Consider the following 13,775-nt stretch of genomic DNA (forward strand, 5'->3'; position numbering starts at 1 on the left):
AAAGAATGGCTAGATTAATCTAGTTGTCCAGCCAGATCAAATCAAGGTGGTCCAGTTTGGCTTGCCCACTGTCTATACTCCTGGAAAAAATATTGTTGTTGCTGTCACAGAGCTTCCGACACACTGTGCCTGCACCCCAGCTGCTGGTGGTACCACTATAGATGCATCGTTTAGCAGTACTTGTAGAGGTATTACTGTCGCTATCAGAATGTTATTACACATGTACTTCACGGCCTACTGCAGTGGCAGCTTTGCCTGTCCACTTGATGCTGATGCCAATACTCCTGTCACATTGTGCACGACATAATGGCACATGTACTACTGCCTCTGTACACTTGAAACAGCCATGAGTTCTCAAGCACCATTTGCAGGAAGGCACAACATGACCTGGTTCTTAACTTTTTGACTCCTGTGGACCTCCACTGAAGGCCTAATTTAGAGTTTGGCGGTTCAGTGCCAGGTCCACCCTGCCACCGCACTGCCAAACCCGTGGTTAGGCACTCACCAAATTAGGAGTTTCCTCCTGTCTGTGGGCTTTTTTTGGGCGTTCCTTCGGCGGTGCCTCTAAAAATGTCTACCGCAATTGGAACGCCAAAACAGTTCCTGCACAGCATGATGTGAAAAGTCCTGCCATGCAGGAACTGGGATGCATGCACACAGGAGGACACATAGTGTGCCCTCCTGCATGCACCACAGGGCGCAGAGGCACAAGGGTGCCCTGTATGGTTCCCTTTGCTTCCTCTCCGCCAGGGTTTCAATGAAGGAGGAACCGCCATGGAAACCATGGAGGAGAGGACATTTCTAATGTGCTTTGTGGGGCTGCAGAAGTTGCTCCAAATGCACTGATGTCTTCAAAATGCAGCAACACCGCCAGGGAATGGCAGTTCCCTGGTGTTGCAGGGGGGCAATGGCAGTCTGACCGCACTAATCGTAAGAGGTCAGTCGGGAGACTGCTGCTGCCGCTACCCCACGAGTCTGGTGGTCCATAGACTGCCATGCTCGTAATAGAGCCCTTAGTCATTATTGGAAACCAGGAACCCCTGGTCTAAGAAGCTTTTATGATTTGAACATAAAAAAGCACAACAATTCAAAAACAAGTGTCCATCAAAGAAATGCTCAAATATCACAATTAAATATGGAAAAGTTTTCAACTTTGCTTCTATATTTGTATAGAATTTATTCATTTGAATGTATTAATTTTAATATTATTTAATTTTGTAAACATTCGCTGACCCCCTGAGTAGTCCTTGCGGAGCTCCAGAGATCCTAGGACCACAGGTTAAGAACCACTAGTCTACATCATAAGACAGATAAAGCTCTTTTATGTCAGACCCAAAAATACTTACAGCAGCCAATTGTGTTGTTAAGGGCCATTTTGATTAGCCCCTGCTAAGTAGTGGCAGTATTGGGACTCTATTGCAAAATGTCTGCATAGAACAAAGGAGAGTCTTGGTCACTGTAGGAACAGTGTGCTCTTGCCACATCTCATTAGGGGTGATATTCCTTTTTAATAAACATAGATTCAGTGTTCTTCAGTCAGTGGAACCAGTTGTAAATACAAAAGTGCTACTGCTCCTCAGCTTTCCTCATGTTGAGGTCTGGCTGGAGCGCTTGCTGTTTTCCAGAGCTCACGTCAGCACAAGACACAACATAAAATACAGAGAGAAGATCAGAGTCAGTCCTCTTCTTCCATTGGCTTGTCATAAATTGCTGATAATTGCTAAATATTTTATTTCTGTAGTCAGGCCAACTCACGCCCCAACTCGCGTCGATCCACTCTTGCCCACCCACCATATGCCACCCCACACCACTTACATGTATGCTTGCCAACTGTCGCTCTGCAGTCCAGCATGCCACGGAAATTTCGGAAACTATCCTGGGTGAATCCATTGACATTGCATTCCTCACAGAAACCTGGCTCAATGACCACTCAGCGAGCATACTTGACCTACTCTTCCCCCGGGATACTCTATTCTTAGAAAAGGTAGACCTGACAGAGTTGGGGGTGGTCTAGCCATTATCTTTAAAAACGAACTTCAGCTATCCCTTGTCAATAACTCTGGCTACTTCTCCTGCGAATACCTGGAAGCTGAAATAACAACTCAAAATTCCCACCCAATTCGTCTACACAACATCTACCGCCCCCCTGGAGCCCCCCAGCCCTTCATCGAGGACTTATGTGAGCTCCTGACATAATCCTCATTATCCAACTCAAAAAATCTTTCTTGGGGATCTTAACCTCCATTGGAACGATACCGATGATCCCACTATCTCCCTCCTCACTAATCTACTTGAGATCAATGAACTCAAACAACTATGCCTGTCCCCGACACACACCAAAGGAGCCATCCTTGACGCCATTCTTTCTAGCGAAGATCTGGCCTCCAGGGCCTATATCGTCCCCATTGACTGGTCTAACCATCACCTCATACTGTTCACCATTGCTACGACTGCAAATCTCCCCACCTCCAAAATTAACAGACCTAAGCAATTGACCAGAAATCTAAAATGTATCCCCCCCCCGGGTGTTCTTGAGTCTAAACTCCAAGATCAACTTCTTCTCATTCCCTCCTCACAAAATGCTAATGAGCTCACTGAACACTTTAACAATACTGTCACCGATATCCTTGACCAATTGGCCCCGCCTAAACTCAAAAACAAAGAAACACCCCCTCCAACTCTTGGTTACAACCGAAATTAATAACGAAAGATGGTCACTCAGACTGTCGGAAAGAACGTGGAGATACCATCCCTCTCCCTCCCATCTTGCACTCCTCAGATGTGCTAGATCCACGTACAAAATACACATCTTCAAGGAAAAGGCATCCTTCTTCCGCACTCAACTTGATCGTGCCAAAAACAAACCTAGGGAACTCTTCAAAATCATTCAAAACCAAACTTCCCCCGCACCTCCAAATCTGATCGCCTCCTCCGCCAGATGTGAAGAAATTTCCCACTTTTTCTCAGAAAAAATAGCCAAAATTGATCAATCCTTCCTTTCCACACAGCTCCCCTCTAACTCCCAATGCAAACCTGTCTTCACCTCTAATTCCTACTCCACATCCCCTCCACCAGTTGGCCCCTTCTCTCCTCCACCCACTACTCTACCTCTCCCTGGTGACTCTCCTCACCTACCTTTTTCCTCACACCCCCAACCACTCCTCACACCTATCCCCTACCACATCTCCGGAAACCAACTCACCTAACTCACAATTAAAGAATAATGCCTCCTTGCTCAACTTCCTCCCTGTGACCGAGCTAGAAGTCCTTAAAATAATTGGTAATCTTAAACTGTCCTCCCACACGAAAGACCCCTTACCCTCTAACCTTGTCCCTGCCCTTAAGCACATCATTACCCCATACTGGACCACAATCATCAACACCTCTCTCTCTACTGGCTGTGTCCCCACCTCCCTTCAACTTGCACAAATCTCTCCCATAATCAAGAACCCAATTGCTGACCCCAATGACCTAAACAATCTCCGCCCCATCCCCATCACTAACCTCCCCCTTCTCTTAAGGTCCTTGAAAAATGTGTCCTACTACAACTAGACAAACACATTGAATACTTCAACCTACTCGACCCCTTTCAATCAGGCTTCAGGAAAGGCTGCAGCACCGAAACGGCAATGCTCATTATCGTCGATGACATCCACCACTCACTTGATAATGGCGAGACTTGCCTTCTTATCCTGCTTGATCTCTCCGCAGCATTCGATACAGTCAACCATTTAGCCCTATTAAATGTGCTTAGGACTTGTTTCGGCTTTAATGGTACTGCCTACAATGGTTTGTCTCCTACCTACAACACTGAACTCAGCAAATCAAAATTCAAAACTGTCTTTCTAACCCCACTCCTGTCTCCCTTGGAGTCCCCCAAGGATCTATTCTCTCTCCCTCCCTCTTTAACCTCTTTATAGAACTCCTCACCCTCATTCTTAAACAAGCAGGCATCAACTACCACCTCTACGCCGATGACACCCAAATCTATTACAAGATTAAAACTCCTGCTGACATCTTACACCTGAAAAACACCCTCACCAAGATCCAAACCTGGTTCCATTCCAATCATCTGAAACTTAATAATAATAAAACCAAAATCATTCTCTTCTCCCCTAAAAATAACCCTCTCCTCATTCAATCCTGGATCTCTGACCTTAACGCACTCAACTGCTCACTCACCCTGTCCAACTCCATCAAATCTCTTGGTATTTCTATCGACAACACCCTAATCCTTAACGTCCACATCAAAAACTCTGCTGAAGGAGCCCTCTTCACTCTCCGTCACCTCAAGAAAATCAAACCCTTTATACCTACCGATGACTTTAAACTTGTAGTTCAATCACTTGTTCTTTCACGTAGTGATTATGGTAACGCCATCCTCAAGGTAATCCCCAAGGTCCACCTTGCTCCAATCAAAGCTGTGCTCAACCTTGCAGCCAGGCTCATCACAGACTGCAAACGCTTCGATCATATATCCCCGGCTCTCAAATCTCTTAAATGTCTCCCTATTGAAGGCAGATCTGCCTACAAAACTGCCTGCATTACTCATAAAATCCTCCACCAAAACACTCCGCAGTACCTCTCCAAGAAACTCCTCATTGCGGGCACCACACGACCTCTGAGAAGCACCAACACCCTCCTCCTAATAACACTACTTCATAAAAAGAAATCCACACAATCACGCTCCTTCTCTGGTAATGTCCCTATCATCTGTAATGCCCTCCCAAAAATCCTGCGCTGTAACCCCTCCTATGTCAGCTTCAAAAAAGACCTCAAAATCCACGTCCTTAATTATTATTGGGGATCCTAACCTGTGACCTACACTTGATCTCCAATCACCATGTTATATTTGGCCAGTAATATTTGTCCATTTCAAGAACATCAGCTACCTAATTACTAACCCTGGGCATCGTGCTCCGCTTCTCCCACGGAGTGCACGTAGCGCTGCCTGCTTCACCATTTACGAAGTAGGCGTAGCAGGCAGCGCTACGCACACGCCGCAGCGAAGCAAAGCTGCCCGCCACCCGCCTCCCGCCCGCCCTCATTTTAAAATAATTTAAAGAAGGTTAAAGGTAAATAAACCACCTTACCTTCAGTGCGGCGTCCCGGGGCTCCCTCTTATTGCTGGACGGTAACTTCTTCACGCTAATGCGCACGCGTGGACGCCTGCTCATGCGCATTTGCGTGAAGAAGTTACCGTCCAGCAAGAAGAGGGAGCCCAGGGACGCCGCACTGAAGGTAAGGTGGTTTATTTATCTTTAACCTTCTTTAAATTATTTTAAAATGAGGGCGGGCGGGAGGCGGGTGGCGCGTAGTGGGGCTACGCAGAGCGCGCGAGTGTGCGTAGATTTTGCCACACTACGCGCTGCTTCACATAGCCCCACTACGCCCACTATGCCCAGGCTTACTAATTACTTGAAGTGTATAGCTTTTGCACCTGTTTATCTATTTTGATTTGTATATTTCACATGTTGTTTCATTATCTTTTATCTACTTTTATGCCATGTTTGCTTTATTTTATCTTACTCATGTAAAGCGCTCTGATACCTGTTGGTCTAGCCAGCGCTATATAAAACTTTTAAAACATTTAAATAAAAATAAAGGCCAATGTAAGAGATGTGATGGAAATGGACTCGTCACCAACATAAGTAGCGTGTATGGATGTTTATGGCCAACCAAGCAGAACACAAATTGAGTAAAATGAAGCAAATGGACAGTAAGTTTGTGTTCAAACTTACAAAGACCAAATTCAAGACATTGGCATCCATGATAATATTAGAAAACAGGGTTGTGTTTCCCTTTTACAGTGTATGTGATCTGGTCATGGTGTGTGTAATGTCACTGCATGAAATATTCCTCTTGCCCTACACCTGCGGCTCAAAGTGATATGGCCCTATGGGTGAGCAAGATTTGCACTAGTCGAGTGGTGCATATATTAGCACAAACATACAACCTCTTGAAAAAGGAAGTCTCAAAATGTGGCATCCAAAGCACAAACTCCAAGCTGTACAATGGCCAGTTCTATGCAAGTCCTTTATTAGGATGAACTTGTCACATCTTGTAGACACACTTTGATTATGGGTTTTGAATCCTAAATTGTTGCTATTCCTAGCAGGATAAGGCACCAAAGGCATGGCAGGGGCACCTTGTTTAAACAAGCACTGGCAAAACCAACAAGTCTGACTTATAATGAAATTGCCTCTTCAGTCATTGATGGGTTTAGATAGTCACTGAGTCATCACACATGCACTCTGTGAAGCACCTTTGCACGCACTCATATAAAGGAATCCAGGGCAGGTGAGTATACCAATAGCATTTTAGAAAACTAGAATGTTGATGAATAATGTCGTATTCAATGTGGTAGTAGGATCTTTATTTTCCAAGGAATTCAGAGCTCAAAAAAGGGATTCTTATAGCATCATAATCAGTAAATCCCAACCATATATTAGCACAGCCTACACGTGTTTCGCCCCCTTGCAGCATGCAGGCCTGGAGCTTTTTCAAGGCGTGAAAAAATAGTCAAATTAACAATGGATCAGCGGTGCAGCACTAATGCTGTATGACTTCGGAAGCTGTTATGTAAGAACCTTGTCGGGCAACCTAATATTTGTCTGTAATTAGGAAGCGGTTGAAGGAGAGCCATATCAGGGATGAACATCAACGCATCGGCGGTCACCAGGTTGAAAAGTCACTTACGATCGGCATAGACATGGGGCATTGCCCCATGCTGCATGGTGTTAAGTATGGGAGCAGAGTGTAAATGACAATAATACAGACCAATGGCAGAAGAAAGCTAACCCAAAGCCACTCTAGTATGTATGTTCATATAAATATATATATGTAGGTATTTTCAATTAATTTTGTTGATTACAAGTTCCTTGTACACAACTAAGATTTTCACAGGAATTGTATCAAAATGTATTACAGTGTAAATCATCTCCTCATATTGCTTATCAAAGGGGGTAATCAACATCAAAATGATTGCTTACAAAGGTAATCTGGGAGATTTCATGTCACAAAATTCTTATCTGCTGGCTTTAACTTAGTCGAATCACAACCCACTCTTAAAGGCCTACTGGATTTGACATATACGTTTCATATTAACTGAATCAGGGGTACTGACCTCATTGTACCTTTTCATAATAAACAGATCAGACTTATGGCATCTGGAACACCTTTTCCCAGTGAACCAACCAGGCCATAGACTTTATCATTTTACCATAACCACTCAGACCTACTGTCCTGAGAATAAGCTTTTCCACAAGACAACCCTCCTGTGTTCCATAATAAAACTACAAATATGTCCAAAACTACAGTGTTCAAAACAATACAAAATCCCTCCTAAGGAGGTCTAATAAGGATTATCATAGTTCATATCTTCTATCCCCATGCTTTGATTGAGTGCGTCACCAACAAAAAACGCCTTCCCTACTACAGTAGTGTGTGAGAGTCAATCAACAAAATACCCGACCATAGGCAGCTTGCAATAACAATCCAGCCTTAAAAGCCCATTGCCTTTAACACATGCCTTTCAAATCAAGCCTACTGGCTTTGTCACAACTATACATAGTAAAAGAATCAAATCTATAGGACTCTGGCATGACTTTTCCCAATGAACCAATAAGTCCTACAACCTTTAACACTGGCTTGGCGCCATAACCAACACAGGCCTGCGGAAGTTCTCATAAAATGGGCCCTTATTGTGCATATGGTTAAACAATTACAAACATATACAAAAGTACAGTTGGCAAAACAATATACATCCCGTCTCACAAGCCTCACAAGGTTCATCACAGTGAAAGCCTTCTATTACTAGAGTTTGTAAAGTCAGTGACCAACACCAAAACCCTTTCCATCGATGGAAATCTGTGAGATCTGTGTAATTAAATACCAGTCTATAGTCTGTAATACAGTGTCATACCAGTCCATGTTAAACAATCATTGGCTAAAATCAGTGCTTTTTACAAGTCGGGGCTACTGCCTTTATCATAACCTTTTTGAGTGAACAGATCAGACTCGTAGCATCGGAGATACATTTTCCAAGTGAACTCATCAGGTCTATAGTCTAAAGATGATCACAGAGCAAATCGACTACCCCCGGAGTTAGTCTGCGGCGGTAACTCAACACTATAACCCTTGCATGCAAATGTGACTTCTGCGATTCCATGTAAAAAAATACCTCTCTGCAGGCTTTACTATGGTTAAAAACCAACCCACACATTTATGACTATGAACTTGAAAATTTGCATTTCACAATAAATACATGCCTATATTGGTCACTTTTCATAATAAACAGATCGGGCCTATAGCCTTGATCATTTGCCTGACTCTGCAACTAATACAGTTCTGCTATACTGAGCCTTAGAGTATCCAAAGGCAAAATGTGTGATGCAGGGAATCTTTTTTAGTGGAAGCATACAAGTCTGACAAATCAAATGATGTGCTCAGGGTAACCAACATGGGTGGCAAGGCCTAAGCCCCTTCCTCTGAAGTACTTCAAAGCTCATTTCTATGTTGATCACATAAGGTCTGGTGACAGCATTGGTAAAGTTAATAGGTGTCTAGCTTGAACTTTGAATCTAGATTAAAACATAATAAATGCATGTTGCATGAAAGCAATGATTGCTTTGTGTAGAAAATGCATCTATGGGATGAATAATTTAGGGCCTTATTTATGAGTCCATGGAACAGTTTTGAGCTGCTGTTGCGTCACTTTTTGTGATGCATCGGCGGCGTAAAACATGCCCCCTGTTGCACCCTATTTACAAAGTGACGCCTCTAAGTAGATGCATTACTTTCTAGAGAAATAAAAAATAAATTTTCCCTCATGGTCGTCTCTCCGAATTAGCCCCCACCCGGTCCCACCGCTCTTACCTGCAGCAGACGCGGCTGCATACAATTTATCAGAGCATAAATTACAACAGTGTTGTGTTTACCACAAATGTAGGAAATGCGATCACTGTGCAAAAAGGAGTTTGTACCGGGCTCAGAATTTCCCACCACCCTGAATCAGGACATTAGAGGTAGAATGGGGCCCAAATGCTTTTTCCCTGTACCATGGCAGAAATGCCACATCCCCCTTTGTTCAAACCCAGGGATGCAGTTTCTTTTCTACCTGACGGTATTTGTATGCGTAAATGAAGGAATTGTGGTTGCGCCGTAGAACCTTTTGTCGTGGAACTGGTAACCAGGGTCTCTCTGAAGTGCTATTGTTTCCCTGTGTATCAATAAACTACTTCAGTGGTTCTTAACCTTTTGACTTCTGTGAACCGACACTAGTTCATTACTGGAATCTGGGTACCCATACTGAGTTGGTATTGGAAGCTGGGGGCTCCTGGCCTAAACAATTTCTATGATCTGAACTTCAAAACAATACACAAAAACACAAAAATCAGCATACACCCCAAAAAAATGCTCAAATATTAAAATTGTCTGTTTTAATTCACAATCAAATATAGAAAGTTTTCACATTTTTCAGTTTTGCTTCTTTATTTGTATGTACCTTATTAATTTAAATATATTTATTTTAATATTTTAATTTGTAACACAGTAGCGTGAATAATGAGACAAACATTTTAGTTTCCCAAGGTCTCCATTAACACTTCATCAGGTAGTGATCCTACAACTGAAGCAGATGTTGCGCTGAGTCATCTGATTGTATTTGGTCTGGTTTTCAAAGGGGAAATGATGTAGGATGCAAAACAGGAAAGGTGGAGAAATGTAAATTTTTTAGAACCATTCTCAGGGGTTTTGCTAAATCAGAAGCCAACAGTTCCTTTTTGAAGTAAAATAGGTTTCAAGGTACATCATTGGTGCAGCTGGTGCAGGGCCAGGTTGGAAACAAAAAGCAGTGTGGGGAAAATATTCAAACTACCCCCACTATTACTATTTTAGGTCTGGCCTAGAACCAGCTTAAGTTGTTTTTCTAGCCTCATATTATCAAAAAACTCAGAATAAAAATATGTACATAAATAACTAGATAGAGGAACTTTTGGTTAGCACTCTTCATCCAGTATTCTGTTCATATGTCATTCCCAATTTTCTCCCATCTGCCTGACTATACATTACCGTTGCTGAGGGGAGTCACAGTTCCGAAGGAGGAGTAAGGGAAAAAGAGATGAGTGCCGTTCTTTTAAGACAATTGCAGGGGACAGTGTATCCTTCTCTTGATGCGCTCACAGACCCCGAAGGATGTCATGCCTCATAATGGGGCGGTGCTCCTCGTTAGGCAATGTCCATAAGATTCGGCTGAGGGTATGCTGTCGCAATATTTGCGTCGGTTTTAGCCGGTGCGCCGAACCTTATGGACATTGCGCGCACACTGAATAGATAAAATCCTTCTACAATTCCAATGAGTGGCACTACGACATTTTACTAGGCCACCACACTGCACTAGCATTCACTTTTTTTCTCTTTCTGGTCCTGAAGAGGCACGTAGGATCTCCTTCTGAGACCACATCACTGCGCGAAACATGTCGACCCTCCTCTTGTCCCAAACGGACATTACACTTGTCTAACTACTGAGGGCCATTATCACCCTCAAGCAGCACACAACCTTCTGGTGTTTTTAATGATGACAGAGGGATTTCTTCCTATTAAACCTACCTTTACTCCCCTCTAGCCATCTTTTAATTCTGCACTTTGCACCACTTTAATTCAGACCCGCACACACCCATACGGCTAGATCATTCAAAAGATCTCCGACAAAGTGACCCTTCGGGGGATCCGTAGGGCATTACAGAGCCGGCCCGACAAGAAACACCGCCCCATGATGCAGCATGACATCCTTTGGGGCGTGGGAGGGCATCTGAAAAGGATACACTGTTCATTGTCTTAAAAGAACGGCACTCAACTCTTTTTCCCTTACTCCTCCTTAGGAACTGTGACTTCCCTCAGCAACGATACTACTTTTCAGGAGCACGAGTCTCTGGACCTAGATCCAGTTCCTTGCCCCCCTCCCCCATTTCTGGTGAGTATACACAACATCACAATCCCTTAACTGTCCACACCTCGGCTTCCTGTCCAATTTCTCATTGACTTTAATCTTGTCTTTGACCATCTATAGCGCCCCACTGCCCTTTGGCTAGGTGTGTGATATAGAAATACGTATACATTCAAACATACAGTATCAATACATGGATGTTTATCATATTGCCTCATTTGCCAGCATTGTTGATCCTGTGCCCACAGGTAATTTCTTACCAACAGGGACAGATCGTGGACAGCCTGACCCAGTACACGGGGCGAGTCGGATTCGCCCACAAACCAAGCAAAAGTGCCACCATCTTCATCAACGAAACCCGCACTACAGACACAGGAACTTACCAGTGCACCGTAATCAACCCTCCGGATGCAAGCGCACCCAACATCGGGATCATCGGACTCACCATCCTAGGTAAATGTCAGCTCCCCCTCCCCCCTATGCTAGGACAATGTGGTGAAAGAGTGTTCTGGTCTTTTGTTGGTGGCTTCCAAATATAAGTGAAAATTAGCCCTCTTTGGGGTTGTCCAAAAAAGGGCAGGATTGTTATAGCTACCTGCCCCTAAGAGTTATGAGTATCAGAGATATTGGTATCTCCATGTATGGAATTATCTAGGAAGACATAGGGAACTCCAAGGATCTCCTTAGAAATTAGAAATTCTGGAGGGAATCAGGAATTTCTGTTCTGAATCCCCTGATATTTCGTCATTTTCCTGTGATTTTCACCCAACGATTTCAGTGGCTGAAATCTCCTTATGAAACTTAGGAAACATTTTGGTTTCCTGCAAATCTCATAGTTACAATGGGGCCAGCAACTTTTGATACAGGCGTAACAGAACTACACGACATTTGAGATGAGATTCTCACACATCAACTCTTAATAAATCCCTAATTTAGAAAAAATATATTTGTCATTTATTTTTTGGTTTCTAAACATATTCAACTGAAAAAAAGCTGGTTGACTGGAGCTGATTATTTCCTACAACATAGACTTTATAAGACAGAAAATAAATCCTTTAAAACATGAAATGCCATACATTGACCTTATCTCAAACCTCCACCATTACCTGTAAAAGGAGGCAAACAGATGGCAATAAAATACTGAGTGGGTTTCCTCATGAGTGTGTGAAGCATGGAATGGTTCTGTCATTATGTTGTTTGAATGAGAAAAGCATGTAATTGGTAGTTTCATGGTTGTATTTTTGCACTGGCACATCTTGGTATTTACTAAAATCGTGTAATATTGAGGCGATGATGCGTAGTTTTGTTGCATGCCGATGACTTTTCACCCTACGCTAATGTTTGTTCGTCATATAACACTCTTTGAATGCATTTTTTGTATTGTAGTTGACATTGTATCCTTTTCTGATTGTAATTCTATTATTTTATAAAGATTAACAATATAATTTCTCTGATTTTATGAATGATTTAATGTACTATATGTGTGACGATGTAACAATGACATGACAGAGTCAATGTACTGTTTTAACTGGTGTATTTACTTCCTCTTTTGAGGTTTTTTGCTAAAGCCACTATTCACGTCCTGTTAACCTTAACTGAACCATTTTTTCAGTGACTTTTGTTTTATTTTAGCTTCAAATCCAATTCCATTAGTTTACACAACCTTAGTTTCCTGGTAGGTATATGCCCAAATGCCGCTATGCATTAATAAACAATAATGCCCCAGGTAACATTAGTATCATGTTTGAGCAGTACAATTGGGGCCCTCCCCCTTTCCCATTCCGGGGAGGGTGTTTCTCTTTTTCACCCAATGGCAGGAGGTATTTTATTTGCCCTTTGTCTTGCCCAAGAATATAGAGTGCATATAGTATCCCACCTTGCCATAGGAAGGTGAGGAGTTTTCGGTCACCCCACACCTAGCCCAATGGTGGGGGACATTCGGTAGGTTCTTTCATGTCTAAGAGTGGAGGATGGGACTTTGGTAGCCCCATTAATGACGAAAGAAGGGGGTTATTTGGTATTGCTGTGTATTGAAGAGGGTGAGATGATTAGCTAGTCCCATTACCTTGACAGTAGGTGGTGGTGCCTATGGTAGCTTCACCAGCCTGGCCCACAGAGAAAGGAGCACTTGCTATCCCCCCGCTTGCCCAATAGTGGTGGGTATTTGATAGCCCATTCCTTTGCCAAAGTAAGAGGGGAAATTTGTTAATTCCTAATCTTGCCAAGACTGTGTCTTTGGTATCCCGCTTGCCTTGCTCAATGAGGTGGATCTTTGGTAGCCCCTCTTTCTTGCCGAGGGACAAGATTATTTGTTAGCCCTTCTGCCTTGCCTGTGGGCAGTGGGATATTTGATAACCCCTACATTTTGCTCAAGAGGGATAGGTATTTGGTAATGACCTCTGCCTTGACCACTTTGGCCAGAATTTGGTAATCCTCCTTATCTTGCCCAAAAGAATAGTAGGTGGTGAATGGTAATTTACTCCACCCACTTTAGCCAAGGTCAGTGTCCAGAGTACCGTACCTTAATAGCCAGGCAGCTGTCAACTTTTTGGAGCATCCTTAGTCAACTGTTTGATGCATCCAGTTGTCCCTGTGCTTACCCCAGCCACTCCCGCCCATCTTCCATTGTCCATGTGCTTGCCCCAGCCCGATGGCCACCATCTGTTGTCCATGTCCTTTCGTCCAGCTCCTTCGTCTACCCTCCCTTATCCTCATGTTGCCCCAGTCCCTCAGCCCGCACTCTATTGTCTGCGCATGGTCCCACTCTTCTTTTCCAGTAATTCACAAAAATCACGAATTTAACTAGAAGACATTTAGAGCAAAGTGATGA

The 13,775-nt window shown here is 43.3% G+C and overlaps 1 protein-coding gene across 2 annotated transcripts in view; it reads left to right on the plus strand.

The window, feature by feature from the left end:
* LOC146773013 (immunoglobulin superfamily member 11-like) overlaps positions 1-13,775 on the plus strand; it is a 67,917-nt gene that overhangs the window by 31,765 nt on the left and 22,377 nt on the right. Inside the window, exon 3 of one of the 2 annotated variants that reach the window (XM_085638136.1) lies at positions 11,194-11,398. In XM_085638136.1, the coding sequence (XP_085494262.1) occupies positions 11,194-11,398 (205 nt within the window). The remainder of the gene's footprint in view (positions 1-11,193; positions 11,399-13,775) is intronic. The other variant, XM_085638137.1, reaches the window with a different exon arrangement.

This window comes from Triturus cristatus, chromosome 12 (assembly GCF_964204655.1).
Source record: "Triturus cristatus chromosome 12, aTriCri1.1, whole genome shotgun sequence".
Classification (NCBI taxonomy): domain Eukaryota; kingdom Metazoa; phylum Chordata; class Amphibia; order Caudata; family Salamandridae; genus Triturus; species Triturus cristatus.